Source organism: Trichomycterus rosablanca, chromosome 27, assembly GCF_030014385.1.
Source record: "Trichomycterus rosablanca isolate fTriRos1 chromosome 27, fTriRos1.hap1, whole genome shotgun sequence".
NCBI classification, from domain to species: Eukaryota; Metazoa; Chordata; class Actinopteri; order Siluriformes; family Trichomycteridae; genus Trichomycterus; species Trichomycterus rosablanca.
The window spans coordinates 5,672-28,054 of record NC_086014.1 but is presented as its reverse complement, the minus strand read 5'-3'; the positions used below and the strand labels follow the sequence as shown (position 1 = coordinate 28,054).

At 40.2% G+C, this 22,383-nt stretch overlaps 4 protein-coding genes across 5 annotated transcripts; 2 read left to right on the top strand and 2 right to left on the bottom strand.

The window, feature by feature from the left end:
* Positions 1–35: 35 nt before the first annotated feature.
* On the bottom strand, positions 36–2,910 carry terb2 (telomere repeat binding bouquet formation protein 2). 2 transcript variants are annotated; one of them, XM_062989861.1, is made up of 7 exons: positions 2,780–2,910; positions 2,119–2,200; positions 1,790–1,929; positions 1,432–1,490; positions 1,260–1,342; positions 644–729; positions 36–213 (listed from the first exon to the last, which is right to left on the bottom strand). In XM_062989861.1, exons 1-7 carry the CDS (start codon positions 2,841–2,843, stop codon positions 101–103), a joined length of 627 nt encoding a protein of 208 aa, XP_062845931.1. In that variant the 5' UTR covers positions 2,844–2,910; the 3' UTR covers positions 36–100. The 2 variants fall into 2 exon arrangements, with proteins under 2 accessions (XP_062845931.1, XP_062845932.1); XM_062989862.1 differs by having other exon boundaries at positions 1,790–1,942; positions 2,780–2,866.
* Positions 2,911–3,847: 937 nt separating this feature from the next.
* On the bottom strand, positions 3,848–8,193 carry pop4 (POP4 homolog, ribonuclease P/MRP subunit). The gene is made up of 7 exons (XM_062989715.1): positions 8,106–8,193; positions 7,961–8,010; positions 6,915–7,138; positions 6,741–6,818; positions 6,110–6,171; positions 4,258–4,359; positions 3,848–4,088 (listed from the first exon to the last, which is right to left on the bottom strand). Exons 1-7 carry the CDS (start codon positions 8,110–8,112, stop codon positions 3,952–3,954), a joined length of 660 nt encoding a protein of 219 aa, XP_062845785.1. The 5' UTR covers positions 8,113–8,193; the 3' UTR covers positions 3,848–3,951.
* An 847-nt stretch (positions 8,194–9,040) lies between these two features.
* Positions 9,041–19,484, top strand: shcbp1 (SHC SH2-domain binding protein 1). The gene is made up of 13 exons (XM_062989730.1): positions 9,041–9,187; positions 9,808–10,035; positions 10,399–10,514; positions 10,766–10,974; positions 11,854–11,949; positions 12,312–12,542; positions 13,214–13,391; positions 13,861–13,981; positions 14,605–14,736; positions 14,942–15,060; positions 16,108–16,194; positions 16,733–16,841; positions 17,773–19,484. Exons 1-13 carry the CDS (start codon positions 9,094–9,096, stop codon positions 18,111–18,113), a joined length of 2,061 nt encoding a protein of 686 aa, XP_062845800.1. The 5' UTR covers positions 9,041–9,093; the 3' UTR covers positions 18,114–19,484.
* Positions 19,485–20,068: 584 nt separating this feature from the next.
* Positions 20,069–22,015, top strand: LOC134304107 (cytochrome b-c1 complex subunit Rieske, mitochondrial). The gene is made up of 2 exons (XM_062989670.1): positions 20,069–20,300; positions 21,317–22,015. Exons 1-2 carry the CDS (start codon positions 20,090–20,092, stop codon positions 21,925–21,927), a joined length of 822 nt encoding a protein of 273 aa, XP_062845740.1. The 5' UTR covers positions 20,069–20,089; the 3' UTR covers positions 21,928–22,015.
* The last annotated feature ends 368 nt before the right edge of the window (positions 22,016–22,383 follow it).

Below are 22,383 nucleotides of genomic sequence, written 5' to 3'. Positions count from 1 at the left end.
TTCTCTTCATTCAAAACATTAACATTTAAACTCTGTAACAATTAAAACAGAAGGGGATATTTTATTATGATTATGATTAGTATTATTAGTATTGTTATTGTTACTGCTTAGAGAGTCTCTTGTAGGAACATCTGATGGAGGACCCAGAGTGGGATGGGAGGAAGTCGTGCAGTTCACCTGTGAACTTTTTCAGCTGGTCAATATGAACAAATCCTGGAAACAACACGAGTGTGTTAATATCACAGTCTGATTCCAGCATCCTACAAATGTAGAAAACTGTGCATTTTTAAAGGTTATATGGCCAAAAGAATGTGGACACCCATTTTAATGAGCGAGTTTGGGTGTTTAAGCCACACAGGTGTATAAAACTGATATCAAACAAATGCTTCCATCAAACGATGAATTCAGTAAGTATTCAGACTCCTTGACTTTTTGCTAAACAGTGTCCAGTTTGATTCTTCTCCCAGTTTGCTTATGTACATAACTTTGGGGGTCTACTGGCCTACATTTTAATTTAACCATAATTCTAGCCATAGCACACCATGTTAACAAAGTCCCTGATGTGCCCAGTGTGTTATTATCAAACTGTCGGATGAAGCATCCTAAAAGAAACATGGCTTTGAGGTGTATGATGATGAATTACCTGAGATCATGTTGTTTACAGGGTAAAGCTGCACCTCACAACAGGCTGATGGATCTCTGGGTGGAGACGTCATCATGATGTTCTGCCTAGGAGACAAACAGGAGCAAAGTGTATGTTTTAAGCTGTTCTAATAGGTTCTGATCAGTTCTGATGTGTCCTGTTAGGTTTTGTTCTGTTAGGTTCTAATCTGTTCTGGTGGGTTCTGATCTGTTCTAATCAGTTCTGATTTTCTGTTCTGATAGGTTCTGATGATCTGATCTGGTTTGTTTTGTTTTACATCCAAATCAGCTCATCAAAACCTTCATTGTTCAAAGCACATACTGTATATTAAAACCACTGTGGCCAAAAGTATGTGGACACCTGTCTATAAACCTGTTGGACCAAAACCATAGGGACAAAATTAAGAGCTGGCTTCTGTTTTGTGGCTATAACAGTCTCAACTTTTCTGGCAAGGCTTTCCACATGATGTTGAAGTGTGTCTGTAAATGTTTGACCCTGATGTTGGTAGAGAGTGGCGGTCAGGGCTGTAGTTCCTCCCCTCCAAACTTGCCAGACATCACATCCATTATGTTAAAACTGTCCATGCCACAAAACATCTTCACAACTTCCTGATTACCTGATTGGTTCTTCAGTTCTTGGACTTCTTCCACCAGGCTGAATGGTTGAAACCTGCTCGGTTCTTCTGGTTTCCTGCTGTGTCTTTAATGGAAAAATCAACAGGATCTCTACACACTAAAAACCCCCGGCTTAATGCACAGAAAACAAGTCGTACATAATTATATACTCACGACATTTCCCAACAGCTCCTCCTGCTCCCAAATAAATCTTCCAATCACGGCCTTCACCTCTGAGCACATTCACACAGGTCAATACAGAGTTTACACACCGAGATACATCAATGTCATCAACACAGAATATTCAACACCTGACTATTTGCAAACTGGAGCAAAAATGTTTCAAGGATCGGTTCTGATCTGTTCTAGAAGGTTCTGATTTGTTCTGATAGGTTATGATATGTTCTGGTCAGTTCTAATCAGTTCTGCTTTGTTCTTATAGGTTCTGATCTGGGAATTACTGAATTTTAGACCTTCCTAATCAGGATTGGTAGTGACCACCAGATTCCCTAAAATTATAAAATCATCTTACCCTTCTGTACAGAAAGAGGAGGCAGCAGATAGTGACCAAGTGGCACAGATTTAGTACTCCACCGTAGTCTACAGGTATCCAGGTAGGCACTGTGGAACACTGTGGCTCTGTCTCTCACATACTCATCACTACAATGGATCCTTAAAGAAACGTCTGTTCAATTAATTCAATTTAATTTCATGTGACTTCGCAGCACCGTACACAGAATTAAATCTGTTCATATCACCCAGCCTTAAAGGCTTTAATAGTACGGCTGTGGGGAAAAACGTAACCAAAATAACCAAATTAACATTTGAACAAACACAAAAAAATATTAATAATGCTAGTACCTTTGTGTATCAGGACAGACCGCATCGTTGCTAAAGAGGTAATCAGCTGTTTTCCAGTCGGAGATAATTCCACCCTGTGAAGCTAAAAATAAAACCAGTTTATATAGTTTTATAATAAACATGGATTTACAGCAGTTATAAAGACGTCATCAGTGGGATTTGACTGTCTAACCCTGACTGTAATTATTATGAACCTGATGATTAAAAAACACCACCGTGATTACAGTGTGTTATAGGGCTGTCTTGATACTATATGATGGTCAATGTTCAAAATGATAAATTAGAGATAATTTCAAACAGAATTTTTTTTTTTCTGATCGAATCTACCAAACATATTTGGTGAATGCTGTGATTTTAAGTCACTTGCACAAGGGCCCAAGAGCAGAAACCTGGCAGTAGTGGGGCTTGAACTAGATACCTTCTGATTACTATTCCAGTACCTTAACCGCTAGGCTACAATGTCCCCTTTTAAAGCAATTAAAATCTTGGTCCTCTGTGCTTTATACAGTAGAGCTTATTAAGACATTAGGTTATTAATTGATTTATTATTTTCCAAAAGTGAGTTACAGTTTTACTGTAATTTTTATTAATCTTGATGATAAATGCTAAAGCGGACTAGTTAATGATTCATTCATTAATGCGGATTTAACAGGTCACTCACCCCAAAATCTCCTCACATCTTTATTTACACTGTCTGAAAACCAAGCTGTTTTGTTTTTGAACATATTTTGTCAATGTTCACTAGTATAAACGGTAAGTTAGTTAGTTAGTTAGAAAGTTTGTTTGAGATGAATACAGATTTCTACCCTAGAAATAAAAAGGTAAAATAAGTGATAACTTAAATCAGGGATGACGCTCGATTCCATTCCAACATGAGCCGATTCTTTAAATGTATGCAAATTTATGAATTTATACGATTCCAAATCTTAGGAGCCGATTCTTAATATTAAACGTTATCGTGTGCTTATCTGCATTTTGAGCCAATAAGAACGCAGTTAATCTAACACATCAGCCAATCAGAAGCGTAGAAACGACACAGTTGTGGGGATTGAGTGCTGTTGCTAGGTTAAACGGTTTCATGGTTAGAAGATTCATGATGCTGTAAACAAACATGGCTTTAGAATCATCTTTAGAAGGCTTTAGAATCAAAACCAAAAACACCGAGTAAAAATAACTAAGTTTTTTTTCCCCATTAGAATATTCTGCAGGATGAGAATATCGGTTAAGATTATGCTTCTGATTTCTGTATATTGATGTGTTTTCACTCTGTTGGACATCCATTAGTTTATAGAAGCTAGTTATGAATTACTGCGTCAACTGTTAAAACATTTTTTGAGCATAAAGAAATATCGCTTAAATGGAACGACTATTTAACTGTTTATTCATTATCATTTAACTACCACTTGAATAATTCTAGCCCCCCAGCCCAATACTTCCCATATTTAACACACAAAACAGCCAACAGTACAGAGCCAATACTTTATACATTATGGTTTTCTTTACATATACACGTCATCTAAATTTTTACAAGTGTACCTAGAATCCACAAAAATACCATTTACTTAAGGAAAACCGAAAAAATGACAAATTATTTATGACATTTTTGCCATTACGCTAATACATTATTTGTCCGGCAGATGGCGCAACATGTTTTTTTCAATTTGGTTTACTTTTTATTGTCTAAATAAAACACAGGAAATGTAAATAAAAATGCGATTTGAGAGAAGAATTAAATCAAATCTTTATTCATATTTTTGTTTTCAAATAAAAACAGAAAAACAAAATACACAGACGAACCCGAGCCAGGGGTCCACAGGAAAAAAAATACAATCTTTACAGGTCAATGGTTCCTCTGGTTTTGAATTTTTTGGCTGAGCGCTCACTGGAACGAAGTTCAAACCTGCTGCCATAAATATGAGTAACAAAGTTGTCCATTTCCACACTGAACACACTGTTCTTCTTTGGGATTGCTGCACACACATAAAAACACAAACACACGATGTAAATTACACAGTGAAGTAACTTTTCTCCTGCCAAATTTTTGCTGTTTGCTTTCCGCTTGTTAGTTTTGCTGAAGTTTATCTCTGGTTGCTCATTTTTGGAGTGATGTGTGAAACTGAAGAATAATGTTAATCTTACTTTTTAGCCGGTCGTCTTTAGTGACGAGTTTAAATACATGTTTCAGTTCCTGCACCAGGATGCCAGTGGTACCCACATAGGATGGGCACTTAGATCGAACAACTGTGAAAATCAAAAACACACCGATCAGATAAAGAATGAAACAACTACAAGTACAGTAGGTAGAAGTATTGGGACAATATTAGGAGTGTCATGATCTGTTGATGTGTGATTCTGATTGGGTCTGTAGAGATAAATGACGGGAAAAAGGTTACACGGGGGGTGGAGGGTGTTAGCTTCAGATTTACATTAAAGTCATAGCTGTAGATAAATACAGTGGGGGAAATAAGTATTTGATCCCCTGCTGATTTTGTAAGTTTACCCCCTTACAAAGACTTGAACAGTCTATAATTTTTATGGAAGGTTTATTTTAACAGAGAGAGACAGAATATCAACAAAAAATCCAGAAAAAAAACATTAAATAAAAGTTATAAATTAATTTGTATTTAATTAAGGGAAATAAGTATTTGATCCCCTACCAACCAGCAAGAATTCTGACCCCCACAGACCGGTTATGTGCCCATGAGGCTACAAATTAGTCCTGTCCCTGTATAAAAGACTCCTGTCACAGAATCAGTTTCTTCCGTTCAAATCTCTCAACCACCATGGGCAAGACCAAAGAGCTATCAAAGGACGTCAGGGACAAGATTGTAGACCTGCACAAGGCTGGAATGGGCTACAAGACCATCAGCAAGAAGCTTGGTGAGAAAGAGACCACTGTTGGTGCGATCATTCGAAAATGGAAGAAAAACAAGATCACAGTCAATCACCCTCACTCTGGAGCTCCATGCAAGATCTCACCTGGTGGGGTAAGAATGATTCTGAGAAAGGTGAGGTCAGTCCAGAATTACACGGGAGGAGCTTGTCAATGATCTCAAGCGAGCTGGGAGCACAGTCACCAAGAAAACCATTAGTAACACACTTCGCCATAATGGATTGAGATCCTGCAGTGCCCGCAAAGTCCCTCTGCTCAAGAAGGCTCATGTACAGGCCCGTCTGAAGTTTGCCAATGAACACCTGAATGATTCAGAGAAAGCTTGGGAGAATGTGATATGGTCAGATGAGACCAAAATTGAGCTCTTTGGCATCAACTCCACTCGCCGTGTTTGGAGGCAAAGAAATGCCCGTTGGGGATGGTGTTCTTGGGGTCATATCCAGCATCTCTCTGCTCCCAGCTCCCTTGAGATCATTGACAAGCTCCTCCCGTGTAAATCTGGACTGACCTCACCTTTCTCAGCATCATTCTTACCCCACCAGGTGAGATCTTGCATGGAGCATGGCGATTGACTGTGATCTTGTATTTCTTCAATTTTCGAATTATTGCACCAACAGTGGTCTCTTTCTCACCAAGCTTCTTGCTGATGGTCTTGTAGCCCATTCCAGCCTTGTGCAGGTCTACAATCTTGTCCCTGACGTCCTTTGATAGCTCTTTGGTCTTGCCCATGGTGGTCGAGAGATTTGAACGGAAGAAACTGATTCTGTGACAGGAGTCTTTTATACAGGGACAGGACTAATTTGTAGCCTCATGGGCACATAACCGGTCTGTGGGGGTCAGAATTCTTGCTGGTTGGTAGGGGATCAAATACTTATTTCCCTTAATTAAATACAAATTAATTTATAACTTTTATTTAATGTTTTTTTCTGGATTTTTTGTTGATATTCTGTCTCTCTCTGTTAAAATAAACCTTCCATAAAAATTATAGACTGTTCAAGTCTTTGTAAGGGGGTAAACTTACAAAATCAGCAGGGGATCAAATACTTATTTCCCCCACTGTAGACTAATGAGTAGAAATATTTATACATCATTACTGACCTGTTAGAATAGCACCATGAAAATCAGCTTTTAGAAGTTTCTGCTGGATCATCTGAGGGTTACTACACACACACACACACACACACACACACACACACACACACACACACACACACACACACACACACACACAGAAACTCAACACAGCTCATCAAATTACATATATGTAAATAGCTGTAGTTATAATTATATATTAATATTATTCACAGAATATTTGTAACTTTACTAACATTCTTTGTTTTCTTGCACAATGCTACTATTTGCACTTCTGGTAGAGCAATGACAATGAGCAATGATCTGTCTGTCTGTCTGTCTGTCTGTCTATCAAACGTAGTTATGATCACATCACACTTTTCATTTTACATTATTATTCCTGACATCTTTCAATAATTGAACTTAGTGGTTCCCAATTTGGGGGGCAATAATATTAATTAATATCAGGTTAATCTGGTGAAGTGCCTTAAAAATATACATTTTTGCCAACTGGAGTAAACAATTAAACATTATGTATTTATATAATTTTAATGTAGGCAAATCTTTATTTTCTTTATTTTATTTTAAATTAATCTAACAGACAATGAATTGAAACAGAAGACTGTAATGCTACAGTGTGATGTTCCTCAGTTCTAACCTCTCTGGTTTGAGTGCATTACATAGATCAGTTATGTACTGCTTCCAGAGTTCATGCAGAGGAAGGAACAGCTCATATCTGAAAAAATAAAACACCATGTTACACTCACAGTGAAGCTGGATGGTGGATTTAAATTCTAACAGTAATAATGAAGGACTGAAATATAAAACAAACTTGTGATGTTCAGGTTTGAGGTGGAACACACGAAGTTCTCTCCTCTCTTTGGAGTTTAATCCCTTAGCAATTGTTTTCTTCCCTTTTTTCTTCTTCTCACGTTCGTAGTGCAGAATTACAGCTTTACGCTGCAGAGCATCTTCAGCTTCTTTGCCACTCAGTTTGGGAATGCTATTCTTCAGGAACGCACTGGTGAACTTATCAGCCGCCGCACCATGCTGAGACTGAACACAGGAGAGAAAACACAGCTACATCTTCTGAAAACACTCATCACATATAATTTATTATGATTATTAATTCATCTAGTCCAGGCTTAAGTTGTGTACACCCTACTATCTAAACCCATCAACAACCGACATCCACGGGCAAATCTAATCCATGTAACCATGGTTTAAACCTGTCTACTGCTCAGTCTAGTCATATCCAACTCCCCAGCTGTAGCTCCTTTGCACCTTTATCCCAACCCTGACTGAGAAGAAGAAGAAGAAGATATACTTTATTTGTCAAAAATACATATACAGTACAATGAAATTCTTTCTTTGCATATCCCAGCTTGTTTGGAAGCTGGGGGTCAGAGCGCAGGGTCAGCCATCTTACGGCGCCCCTGGAGCAGAGAGGGTTAAGGGTCTTGCTCAAGGACTGAATAGTGGCTGCATAGCAGAGCCTGGATTTGAACCAATCTTCCGGTTGATAGCCCAAAGCTCTACCCACTAGGCTACCACTGTCCCTTCCGAAAGAGGAGGGCTGTAACTAACACACGCCCTTTCCAATACCAGTGAGCCGCTTCTTTTCACCTACACTAGGTGGGTTCATGCAGAGATCATTACTGGCGAATCACTGACCGCTCTTCCATTACTCCCAATCACCTTTCTGCTCCTTAGACCAAGCAGACTTTACACCAACATGGGTTTCAATAAACTCATGCTCCAAAAATAGAATATTGAAGCTTAATACTCACCACAAGAAAGCAAAAGCAGAGGATTATTTATCATGAGACATATGTTCACTTAGTTTTTATTATTTAGATATTATTTCTCTAAACTCACCTGGACTCCCAGTAGTGTAGCTTCATCTAGAGGAAGTCTGGACAGCACGTCTTCAAAAAACACATACATACATAGTTTTACATACATTAGAAACCAGGTCAAGTCTAACTTTACTCACAACATACGTTTAAAGAAATGTACTTACTTTCCATTTTTGTTATCCGTTTTTCTCATTAAATATAATAAATAAACCCGATCCTTCTGTCTTAGTTGACTTGTAATTCCACCCGTTTTCAGGCATTTCCCACCCCCTTGTTATAATTGGTTGACACGGTTGACTGTGACGGTATTAGCCAATCAGAGCGCAGAAGGCCGAATTTAATGACCAATCGTTTTTTGGTGCCGCTGCTAAAAACACGCGGATTGTCTGCATTTATTATTATTATTATTATTATTATTATTATTATTATTAGCAGTAGTAGTATAACATAGTTAATATAAAACAAGGACAGTTAAACATAAATACTGTAGAATATAATAAATGCAGTTAAATATAAATACATTAGTTGAGTTTTTCCAGGAGCAGTACATTATATGACCAGCAGACGGAACCAAAATGTATCTGAATGACTGATTCAGTGAACCATTTATTTGATTGATGAATTCATTTAATCAATTATCTAAATGCTTGATTTAATGACCTGTCGATGTATGTAACTATTTGTCTATCTGTCTGTGTATCTATCTGTCTGTCTGTCTATCTATTTATCTAATCTATCTGTCTATCTATTTAATCTATCTGATTGATTCAATGAACCGTTTATTCAATGAACTGATCAATTCAGTGAATTTTCGACTTTTACTCCTCTCTGGTTTGTTTAAACTTTAAAGTGTAGATAAATGTCCGAAGTAGCCGAAATATTTATTTTAATTTATTTACGGACTCACCGCGACCCTGACCACAATAAAGCTGCGATCGTATTTTGATTGATTCCCCTTTAGAATCGCTGTCCTCGTAGCTCCGCCCCTATAATGATGCTGAGATTCTATTGGTTGGTTATTGAGTGCCGGTCAAATTTTGAAAATGCAGGAAGCGTAGCACCATTAGCATATCAGTAGTAATAATAGTAACAGTATTAAACAGAGTGATTTTCGAGTATTTATTATATTTTAATATTTATACTTTATTAATAATGAGTGAGTTAATAGAGCAGAAACAGCAGATCATGGAGGAAAGCGGAACTGAAGCTGAACACAAACCCAAACCCAAACCTAAACCTGCAAAAGGTCTGATTTATTATTATTATTATTATTATTATTGTTATTATTTACAGACCTTTTATTATTATACTATTTCATATATTTATTCGATTATAATTTAGCTGAGAGTGTTTTTTCATCATTTAATAAACACTAAGCTACATTTAGCAGCGACATTTAGCAGCTACAGCGAGCACAGTGTTCCGTATACCAACAGTTTATTTACATTATGTTTATTTTATAATCTACACTAAAACTGTCTTTTAATTGCGTGTCCCTGTCATTCGAAAATAATCAGCAGTCCTGTGTTCAGTCAGAACCTCTGAATGTTGTATTTGAGTTGTCCAATAGGTACTTTGATAGATTTTTTTCAAAACATGCAGGAGGTGGATTTGTGTGAGTGAATGGATGAGTGTGTATGTGATGCACTGTAATAGGTTGGCACTCAGTCTCCAGTGTATGAGACTTTTGCCTTTGATGGCACTAAAGATAAAACAAATCATTCAGTTGGTTTCCCATGAGATTGTGTGGCTTCATCATTTCTTTGTAATTCATGACTGGTGTAGAAGTGATGGGCTGATTAAAGTCCCTCTAGCATCATTGGTTACTATAGGAACTGATTTGTACTGACTGTCCACTTTTCTCAGAGCTCTTTCCTAAAGAAGAGCCTCACCATGATGAGGATGATGATGGAGATTATATGGAGAATGATGTTGATGATGACAGTAGTGCAGACAACATCTCCACTGATGTCCAGACGTGCACTCATCTCCAGCGAGCAGAGCCGGTGGGGAATGGAGGATTACCTGCTGTCTTCCAAACCAATCACCTGGTTTTCTATGAGAGGTTCAAAGCCTATCAGGATTACATGCTCGGTAAGTCATTACAGAACTATCAACATTCATCGCATGACTCTACTGCCGATTGTATAACATGAAACTTTGATATAAAATTAAAATGTTCATATGAAGTCCACATGTTAGTTAGATTGGACTGAAATCCACTTTGCTGTGTGTTGGATGGTACGATCCATATTTTTCTTTCACTGTTGTGCTTTGTATTAATTATTTGTGCCCCTCTACCGTACGAAGCCCGGTGCAGATGAAGCCACCTGATTCTGGGATGTCAAATTCCATTCATGAGCACTGAGGAGCGCTTCATAGTCCACTCTTGGCTTGAGGATCTGTTGAGCAGTATATAAGGTGTTTGTGTGTCATGAGACGGTGTTTGTGTTGTAGGTGACTGTAAGCCGTCAGAGGTGAAGGACTTCACTGCTGATTATTTGGAGAAGGTGGTGGAACCGTGTGATTGGCAGGCACTGTGGCACACTGACGTGTTTGACGTGCTGGTGGAAGTAAGTGTGAGATGAAACTCGGACCTACTCACGCGTGTGCTGTAAAGTCTAACATGTTAATCTGTTGTATATTGCATCTACACCTTGTGGGCAAAAGTATGTGGACTCAGTAGGGTGCATTTGTACAACGGCAATTAATTCTTCCTTTTCCCCTACTCAAGTACAGCCAGTCAAGCCTGAATAGGTGCCCGGCCAGGTCAGTAGCACCATCCGTAATTTGAGAATGTTTATCCTCCTCACTGTTTTTCCAGGTGGTGGATGTGGACTATAAGGAGTTGAGGGCGAAGGTGGCGTTGGCGGTACCTCTGCAGTGTGAAACTAGAGGATGTGATCTGACGGAGGAATCCATGAGAACGTTACTAGAAGCCACACTGAATAAGGTGCCGCTGCAGGAGCTCATTGTGGTTTTTGATGAATCGGGAGAATTCAACCACACGGCTCTGGCGCTGGAACATCTCAGGTGCACTTTTTCATCTTTCAGATAAATTGAAGCTGATAATAAAGGTGGTTTGTGATTTTAGTGATACTGGATTGGATTTGGTTTGACTGGTTATGTTGCTGTTCTGGTTGGACTGGTTATGTGGCTGGATTATTGGAATGTGTAGTCCTGGAGGGGGATCGACTTTCACCTCAATGATGAGACTGGTTCATCTGATCTGTCAGGATTCTCTGCAGCAGTAAGGTTGTGATGCTGCAGAAAAGTTGCCGACTCTGTGCCCATATAAACGGGGCTGTTCTGTCTGTCCCTATCAGGTCTGCCCTGGATTAGACTCTGCTGTCCACAGTCGAGTGAGCTGTATGTCAGTCTGTTTCATGTTTCCTCTTGGACTGTGTAATCAGCAGCAAGCTTCTGTTGAGCTCTACGGTGCCGATTTTCTTGCACTGCAGTTTCTAAACCCATGCAGAGTTTAAGCTTGCTTGACCGTGTCGTTCAATATAGAGAAGTAAAATCTGCATTAGCAAAATCTGCAGAAACAAATCAGCTGGCCTAAATTTATTTTCAAAATATTTCTAACAACAATGGAATAAAACCCAGATGTGATGGAAGCCGAACACCAGCTGTGTGCAGATGTTAGAGCCATCAGCTACCGTTAACTTATTTCTATAAAAAAGAATGGAAAATGTATAAAAACAGACAGAACTCAATATTACTTACATATTAATGTTATTGATCTTATTATTTATATAACTAGAGGATGGGGGGGGGGGGGGGGGGGGTTCTTGTGCACTTTGTGTACTGTGTGTATATTATTGATTACGCTCTGGACCCACTGTGGCCCTGTCCGTGATGACACAGTGAGTGAATATGACTGAATGTTCTCTCCTGGCTTCTCTACAGGTTTTTCTATAAGCACGTATGGAGACAGTGGGATGAGGAAGATGAGGATGATGAATTTGATTATTTTGTCCGTTGCGTGGAGCCACGACTGCGGCTGTAAGTTCAGTTTCATTCATGATTATTTTGTTCCCACTGCTCATTTAACTTCTACTCACTCAAGAAGGAATAATTCTTCATCTGGAAACAGTAGGTACATGAACGTTAGTAACGTTAGGGACCGTGTTGCATAATGTAGTAACTGTAACAGGCAGGTTCTTCCTCTCTGTTGTGCTGTTGTGTTCTCCCCTCTATTTATAACATGCTGTGAGGCGACAGTGCTACCCACCGAGCCACCGTGCTGCCCAAATAATGATAATAAACATAAGACATCCAGCATACAGCTTGTTTAGTTTTTTTGTACATAAATAAAAGTAGTTTTGTACACATAACGAATAAACATGAGTGTGTGATGTGTGCAGGTACTTTGATATTCTGGAAGACCGTGTACCGGCGGGGTTAGTGGAGGAGTACCACATGCTGGTGCAGCGCTGCACCAACACTTTTAAGGAGTTCTCACGGCTGAGGAACAGCCTGAGCAGCGACTCTGAGTCTGAGATGGATAACGTGTCCCTGGTGGAGGGTCTCCGCATGTACGAACAGATGGAGATGCTCAAACGGCGTCTGCGCATCATCGAGAACCCTCTGCTCAGGTCTGAGTCCAGATAATAACTGATTATAGTGTCTTTCTCAGATGTTCCATAATATCCATTTGATGGTTCTCTAGTTTGTTTGGTTTCTGGTACTTGTGCAGGGGATCTGTGGGTGTTTGTATTTGATTAGCAACATCATCTCAAAGCAGCTTTACAGAATCCAGGACCGACAAACAAAACCTCCCGTTGAGCAGATGAGCGGAACAGTGGCAAGAAACTTTGAGAGGAACCAGACTCGACAGGATCCTCCAGGCCTCCTCTTTGTGTGACCTGAAGGATCATTTGACTAAATTAGAATGAAACAAAGCATACAGTACAAAAGGGACATCAGCGCCCACCTCCCCCACGACAGAACGTCAGCAACCCAACATCCCTGATCACCACAAATCTCAATGACCTTGAACCCCTTAAGCTCTGCGTCTTTGTCTAAAGGTGGGGTTTGCAGGCCTGGTTCTTAGGGGTCAAACCCAGATGCAGACTGATGAGCCAACATATCGTACCCAGACCCTCATTCTCAGAGCCACACACCCTTTGTTTGGAAAGACCAATCAAAAGCCTGAGTATACAAATATAATACGTTTTCAATCTGGACTAAAGCAGAATTCACGGTTCGACCTGCTGGTGCACGTGGACATGTTGTTGACTTCGGTTTGGTTTTGATGTTCTTGCAGGTACGTTCTGGGTTACAAGATGAATTGTGGACAGCAGCTCTACAGTTCTAAAGGAGAACGTGCTGGCGGAGGTAGAACCATTCACGTGGTTTCCTCTTCCACCACCGTTCATTCTCTCCAAAACCTGATGAACGATAAACTGATTCCGCTGTACACAGGGAAGGAATTCGAGCTTCAGGTACATGAACAAACACTAACTTGATGCCGTCAGCAAAATGTTTTGGGTTGAGTTCGTATTCATTGATGCACCGCTGCTTTCACATCATCATCACATGAAAATCTTCTTCCCCTTAAAGCTTCTTTTAGCCTCCAAAAAGGTGGAAATCAGATGGAGCTAAATCCCGACTATAAGCATCTCTCAGTCTCTCAGACACGAGCGATTCCTCCTCCTCCATCCTCACCGCTTATAACCACAATATACACGTGCAGAAGCTTTTTGAAGATCCCTCAGATGTTTTTTTTTATGTGTATGTATACAGTGGGTATATGTGTAGGCAACTGTAGCTTATCGATTAGGGTACTGGACTAGTAATTGCCAGGTTGTCACTATTGGGCCCTTGAGCAAGGTTGTTTTCACTGCAGTTATAAATGTAATCATGATTACTTCAGGCTGATTAGTTTATAACCAAATAAATTAATTTGTTTAGTTTCACAGTGAGCCGACAGCAGCGGTCGCTTCCTGTTATGAAGGGGACGTGGTGATTGTGTGTCCGGGTCATTACATCATCACTAAACCCATCAGCATCGCCGACTCCATCCTGCTGGAAGGTAACGGCATGAACATCTGATTATAATTCCACTTTTATTTATTTCTGTCAGTGTTGGAACATGTTAGGTTTAAACAATTAAAGCTGAACTACAAAAATGAGAGAAGAAAAATATAATCTGAGTTACCCTCAGTCACAGCATCTCTGCTTGCTCAGACGAGCACTTTTAGCACTTTTGAGTCTTTGGAGAACTTTCAGCAGGCCAGTCACTCATGGGTAGATTCATCACTGTTTAAAACTTCTTAATTTGTAGGTAACTGCTCTCACTGTGGTTTGGTTGAGTCCAAGTTAACGGAACCATAAATACTGAATGTCTGGTCATCAGTTCGAGACCTGAATCTTAGGCGCCCGTTGGGTTATGCAACAAGACAACAATCCAAAGCACAACAGCAAGTCTAGCAGAATGAAGCTTTTGTAATGGACTAGTATAAGTCCTGAGATGAAACCAGTTGAAATGCAGTTGCAGGACCTTAAATACTGCTGCAAAGCTCCAGTGTAACTCAAAGCAGTTCTGTAAAGCAGCCTCCATAGTGAAGAAAAGGTTTAATCTCATTAAAAAAATTAAATGAATTAAATACTTATTCATGGCGCTGTAGTCATTTCATTATGTCTTTCTGCGTGCAGGTTACGGTCTGCCCGATGAGATTGTTATTGAGAAGAGAAGCAAAGGAGACACCTTTGTGGAGTCGATCGGTACTGACGTCAAAATCTCCAACTTGAAGTTTATCCAACACGACGCCATCGAGGGAATTCTCTGTGAGTTTCTCATAATTAACATGAATTTATTTGAATTATGGGTCAGACAGTAAACATTTTCTTACTCCAGTATAAATCACATAGATCAGAACTCCAAATCCTGAAAACATCAGAATAATTTAGAACAGATTCATTGTTCTGAAAACTTGATTTGTGTGTGTGTGTGTGTGTGTGTGTGTGTGTGTGTGTGTGTGTGTGTGTTTAGGTGTCAGACAGGGGAAGTTGGAGATGGAGAACTGTGTACTACAGTGTGAAAACACAGGAGTGATCGTTCGTACTTCGTCTGAGCTCATCATGAACATGTGTGACCTGTACGGATCAAAGGTTTGTATTTAAAAAATAAAATACAATTATGTAAATCTTCATTATTAAGTAAATGTTCATTCATTTCTGATGTGCAACTGAAGCAGGTGCTTCCATGTCCTCCATCAAACCCCTTCAACAAACCTTTATACAGAGGTACCTTGAAACTGGACGTCAGTCAGTTCTGGGAGTGGCGTTGAGTTTAAAGACGTTGAGTTTCTAAGGTATTTTTTCCAAATAGGATGTTTGGGAAACCTGTTAATGCGTCCATGGTCCCGTGGAGCTGCAGATATTTTAATCTCATGTAAAATAATGAGGTTGTTTTTGACACTTAAACACTGAAAATAACACAAATATAATATAAACACACTGAAATACAATTACAAACAGTTAAAAATCAATAAAAATACAATAAAAGCTGCACTTTAGTTTTACTTCTTTATTGTTTCCTGGCGCTTCTTAATGGTGGAGATGCTTGATGTTGGAATACCGTATTCCCTTCAGCACCAGCGCATTCACATGAGAAGTGACAAAATGCATTTGCGCCACTTAAAACTTAGCGTGACTTATTGTAGTAAAACGGTGAGTGAGGAATGTGATTAGTGGAGGAACTTATGAGCAGTAATAATGAAGAGAAGTTTAGTGCTCCTGTCTCCTTCTTTTACTACATTAAACCACGTTAAGCTTTATTCTCAACCAGAAGCGTTTTAGACTCTGGGAGAAGCTGATTCTGATTCTCACCGTTTCTCAGAAGCTGGAGCTGTAACACAAGTTTAAAAGTGAAACAGGGAGGAGAATCCAGATAAACACAGATACATGTGGAGCTGTAACCCTGGATCTGACGCTTATTCCACACTAATGCAGATTCAGCTCAGATTCACACACGTTTTACCGATCAAGCCGAGCGCTGAACAAAGTGGCTTAAACACATTGAGGTTAAGGGAACAGATTTCTCTATGAAGGGTGTTGAGTTTTAAAGATTTCAAGTTTACGGGACGTCAAGTTACAAGGTACCGCTGTATTGATGTATCTAGTGTTTGTGTTGACATTGTTGTCCGTGTTTATTAGGGAGCAGGAGTGGAGATCTACCCCGGCAGTGTGTGCAGTTTGGTGAATAACGGGATCCATCACTGTAAGGAGGGTGTACTCATTAAGGTAAGGTGAGCCGGGCTCATCCATTAATTAGCTCTTCCATTAATTAATCTTACAGCACTGTAAAAAGTCCTGGCCCTTATGTTCTACACTGCGTATACAGTGTGTATGGAAGGAAATGAAGAAGTAAATAAGAAACAATGAAGATTACGCAACACCTCTATTACCCAAATGAAAAAGTAACTGTCCCATGAATAAATGATACTGGTTATAACTAAATGGTTATAATAACTAGAGACCAGATCAGCTGCTCAGGGGAGCATGGTGGCTTGGAGGGTAGCACTGTCACCTCACAGCAAGAAGGTCCTGGGGTTGATTTCCAGGTGTATCGGTCCGGGTCCTTTCTGTGTGGTTTGCATGTTCTCCCTTTGTCTGTACTGTGGGAGGAAACCCACACAAAGACACAAGTGAGGTGAATTAGAGATACAAAACTTTAACTGATTAATCTTTTGTAAGCAATAACTACCTGTCTTGTCATGAATGAAACCAAAGTGTAAAACGTCACGTTAAAATCCTAATAAATAAATATGGGGGTGTGTAGGATTTTGCAGATGAGCTGGACGTCCTCCCGAAGATTACCATGGTGAATAATGTGATCCACAATAATGCTGGATATGGAGTCATCATGGTGAAACCAGATTATCACACAGGTACGCCATCAGAAATGCTCGTTTTATTACATTCTGCTTCACACAGCACTACGTTTCATCAGTTAGACCGTGTGTGTGTGTGTGTGTTAGTAATGTGGAGCAGTGGGATGAATGTCAGCAGATCAGGATTTTCATTTATCTTAATGTTTTGCCAACACTCAGTTAGAATATTCTGAATATTTATCTTCCTTAATCTGAGTGCTAGCAGAGTTTTATGCTGTTGAATTATTCAGTATTTCTTTACCTGACCATGAGGGGATTTATTTTTGGTTTGCTGTTCCCTCCTACAATATGAGATGCCACTTAGACCTTTTATGATATAACTTAGATGATTTTTGGACTGGTGTTCTGTACATTAAATCATTTTTGTCTCATTCAAGCCCCATTTGTGTATGTTGCTAAACAAACATCCTGTAACCATAAATGTATTATTAAGGTAAGAAGTGTCTGGGATTACCTTTTCTGTCTTAGTGGAGGGTTAGAAAACAAACCTCAAGATTTTAAATGTACTGCAGGACCAGTGATGATGCAGTCAGGGTTACTGAAACAGTCTCTCACACACTGTGGATGGAGAGGAAGCTGAAAATTAGCTTAAACGTTTGTCAGAGCTAGCACACCTGCATCCACATCACTTTGTTAGAAGTTTATCTAAGAGGACATGCTTTGATTTGGAATATAAAATCACTTTTACAGGAAAGAAGTTGATGTAGTTACACACCAGTTGAGTAGAGACATTGTTGAGGGGGTGTTGTAGAAAAATAATTTGACATAAATTATTCATCTGGACTGTTAACAAAAATTGAAATAAATATTATCTAACCAGTGATGGTAAAAGTTTGTTTACAGTCCAGATGAAGTACATTTTGGTCGTAATGTCACTTTTTTTTTACGCTGCTGGCTAATGCATTTCTACCGTGCTTTCCATGTGTAGCTGCTACAGAAACAGAAGTGGATGATGACCAGACAGAAGGCGGAGCCACAAAGTTAAAAGATGAGACTGATTTGAAATCTGATGTGGAGCCGGCCTGTGAGGTTATTGCTGAGGTTCATCCCAGCAGCCTTCACCCAGAATTCACTGCAGGAAATGAGGTCATTAAACAGGAGCTGCTGGCGATGCTAGGGACGAAGCGTCACGCTCAGAGAAGTTGCACCAAAGACGTGGGTTCCATGCAGAACGACGAGAACCTGCTGAGCCAGGAGATGTTTATCTCTATTGAGGGAAATCAGTTCCGCAGAAATGGCATGGGCAGCTTCGGTACCTTCCTGTACTGAGCGTGGTGAACCACGCCCACAGAGACGAACTCCACCCATGCACGTGCACTGTATTTATTTCATTCTTGAGATATCCTGAGGGTTCATAACGAGTGTTTTGATTTCACATTCATTACCCTTCATTAGCTCCTAATTGTTGTGATGTCACACATTTTATTGTCATGGTAACAGGTAAAGTGACTTTTTTTTCTCTAGTTGTTCTTTTCCAGTTCTTTCCTTTATCTATTCCAGTTTTCCTCCACCTCCCAACCTGGGTTCAGGCCATGGTCAAGTAGTGGTTCTACGTTCAGGCTGTCTGAATAGGGTTCAGACAATTTACGCTGTTCAGGGCATCTTAAGGGGGCTTTATGTTTGGACTGTTGTTATGTTATGGTCATGGTGGTCATGCACAGTTATGTTCATGGTGGTTTGGACAGAGTTCAGGCTGTGTTTAGAGGGGGGTTCAGGTGGAGTTCAGGTCGAGTTGTGTTTAGAGGGGGTTCAGGTGGAGTTCAGGCTGTGTTTAGAGGGGGTTCAGGTGGAGTTTGGGCTGTGTTTAGAGGGGGTTCAGGTGGAGTTTGGGCTGTGTTTAGATGGGGTTCAGGTGGAGTTTGGGCTGTGTTTAGAGGGGGTTCAGGTGGAGTTCGGGCTGTGTTTAGAGGGGGTTCAGGTGGAGTTTGGGCTGTGTTTAGAGGGGGTTCAGGTGGAGTTTGGGCTGTGTTTAGATGGGGTTCAGGTGGAGTTTGGGCTGTGTTTAGAGGGGGTTCAGGTGGAGTTTGGGCTGTGTTTAGATGGGGTTCAGGTGGAGTTTGGGCTGTGTTTAGATGGGGTTCAGGTGGAGTTTGGGCTGTGTTTAGATGGGGTTCAGGTGGAGTTTGGGCTGTGTTTAGAGGGGGTTCAGGTGGAGTTTGGGCTGTGTTTAGAGGGGGTTCAGGTGGAGTTTGGGCTGTGTTTAGATGGGGTTCAGGTGGAGTTTGGGCTGTGTTTAGAGGGGGTTCAGGTGGAGTTTGGGCTGTGTTTAGATGGGGTTCGGGTGGAGTTTGGGCTGTGTTTAGATGGGGTTCAGGCCATGCTTAGGGAATGTTTAAGGGGGTTCAGGTTTGATTAGGGTTCTGATGGAACATTAATCCAACATCATGATGAACACTTGAATGATTTGAATGTCAACATGTGTTGAACCAGTTGTTTTAATATTGGAAGCCTCAGAGCTCCGCATTCGTGTGAAGTGCATCGGTCAGTGCATTTGAGGAAAAAAACACTAAAACTGAAGATTCTTGAGCTACCATACAGCAAAATGTATTTTAAATAAAAGTGTAAGAGACGTTTTCAGTTTAAATATAATTTAGATTAAATTGTGAAATCACTTTGAATAAATTATTTATTTTCATGTTACACTTTCATGGTCTTTCAGTGTTTTATATTTTTTATAGTTGCAGTTTAGTTAGACATCACACAGACCACTGTGTGTAACCCAATCAATGGCACAAGTGCTTAAATTTAATAAACTTGGTAATCATCTTAACACTTTAAAAAATATGACCAGGGCATTGTTTATTGGGATTTTAATGTCATGTTTTACACTTTGGTTACATTCATGACAGGAACGGTAGTTACTCATTACACAAGGTTCATCAGTTCACAAGGTTATATCAAACTCAGTCATGGACAATTTTGAATCTCCAATTCACCTCACTTGCATGTCTTTGGACTGTGGGAGGAAACCGGAGCACCCAGAAAAAACCCACGCAGACACGGGGAGAACATGCAAACTCCACACAGAAAGGACCCAGACCGCCCCACCTGGGGATCAAACCCGTAAGCGGAGGTAAAACAGATAGCGAATGAATGTTTAGTCTGATTGAATATCTGATGGTTGATTTGCAGACTTTGACGTGAGGTTTTTTACCGGTGTCCACCAGTCCGTTCTTTATGACGTCACATCTGGACTACGTGTATGATTAGCCCCGCCCCTCAGGCGGCAGTAGCAGTAGGGGAAGATGGCGGTGTTCACCCGCTCCGGTTCTTTGGCAGCATATCTCCAGGCTTCTCATTCGCCTGTATCCGCTCCACTTCGCGCTCTGGTCCCCGGGATCGCGCTTGGTACCGACAAGCGGCTGCTGCTGGATGTAAAGAAGCCGTTTTTGTGCCGGGAGTCTCTGAATGGGCTCAGTCCTAAAACTGCTCACCCTGTGTCCTGCTGTTTAAGCGGTGAGTCCGGCCGCGTCTTAAATATTGACTGATGTTCACTACCGCGCTGTGCTCTTTAGTATGAGAGCGCGGTGCTACACACACTATCTAGTGCACTTCATTCTTAGAACATATGGATTAGTAATACAGCCTTTCTACTAACTACTCAAGGACAGAGTGTTTTCTGTGCACTTATTATAAAAAATTTTTATTGTGTATTTATTACAAGTATTGATATGTTCTAATATTTAATCATGTTTACTGACACGGTTTGTTTTTTTAATTAAGAACTAAAATTAGTTTAACTCATGATTATTGGTAGCATGCTAATGCTAGCGCTAACCTTAGCCTGTTCGCAAGCTGACATGTGTACTGCACATGCGCAAATGCACTCAGGTATATTCTGACCGATTATCAGTATTACAAATGTTATGACGTAGTCACTTTGATTTATTTATTTTTGATAATTGATTTCATAATGAAATTTTATTTTATGCTATTTTTACCAGAATGTTTTAATAATTATTGTTTAACAATGATAATAATAATAATGATTGGGCCAGTGGTAGCCTAGTGGGCGGAGCTTTGGGCTGTCAACTAAGAGGTTGAGAGTTTGAATCCCAGCTCTACCATGCAGCCACTGTTGGGCCCTTGAGCTAGGCCCTTAAGCCTCTCTGCTCCAGGGGCTCTGTACAATGGCTGACCCTGCTCTTTCACCCCGGCTTCCAAAACAAGCTGGGATATGCAAAGAGAGAAATTAGTTGTACTGTATGTGTGCATATGTATTTATGACAAATAAAGGCATTATTTATTTAGAAGAAATGAAACAAAGCAAAAGTAAAAAAATATGTAAATTTTTAAGAGCCATTGTATTAGGAAAAAGCTTTTAACATTTACAATCCATTCATTGTCATCTTATAACATCTCAAATAGTTCTGACTGTGAATACTTCTGCTTTTTTTATCTTTATCCATTATTGGAACCTGCAATAATAATAATAATAATAATAATAATAATGTCATTTTCTTCTGTTGTAGTTCGTGCCAGCGTGCGTTTTGCCCACACAGACATCCGGGTTCCTGATTTCTCTGATTATCGTCGTTCTGAGGTGCTGGACCCGAAGCAGCCATCGCAGGAGAGCGGTGATGCCAGGCGTGCATTCTCCTACCTGATTACGGGCTCCACGGCGGTGATGGGGGTCTACGCCGCTAAAACAGCCGTCACTCAATTCATCTCCTCCATGAGCGCCTCGGCCGACGTATTGGCTCTGTCCAAAATCGAGATCAAGCTGTCCGATATTCCAGAGGGGAAAAACATGACATTTAAATGGAGGGGGAAGCCATTGTTTGTACGTCACCGTACAGAGAAGGAGATCACTGCTGAAGCAGAAGTAGATCTGTCTCAGTTACGTGATCCCCAGCACGACCGTGATCGGGTGGTTAATCCTTCCTGGGTCATTGTGATCGGAGTGTGCACCCACCTGGGCTGCGTACCCATCGCCAATGCGGGCGATTTTGGAGGGTACTACTGCCCCTGCCACGGATCGCACTACGATGCCTCCGGTCGTATCCGTAAAGGTCCCGCTCCGTTAAACCTGGAGGTTCCTTATTATGAATTTTCTGATGAGGAAACCGTGGTGGTTGGTTGAAGAACTGAACGTGCAGAATCACTTGCTTTATCATTGTTGGTGAAACGGGTGATTATGATTGGCAGAAATAAAATATATATTTATTCTAGTCTCGTCATACTGTTTTTTTTTTCTTTCTGTTACTAAAAATGTTATAAATCAATTAAAATGCTAACATCTGTAAAAGAAATATTAAATTTCTGTATTACAATCATTTTAATTCATGCAGTTACAAAGAAGGTTTGTATCTAAACAAAGCTCAGGAAAAAAAAAAAGAATATGAACTGGAAGTAAAAAAACTTATACATTTTTAGGGGTAGCTGCTAATGAGTTGCTTTAGTGTTCTATCAAATGTATCGGTACTTGCTAGCATGGATCAGTGGGCGCCCAGTGGCACAATCAAGCAAAAAGTGCTTATTTTAAACATAAAATAAAATAAGAGAGCAGGTCCACTCAAGAACCAGAGTAAGGAACAGA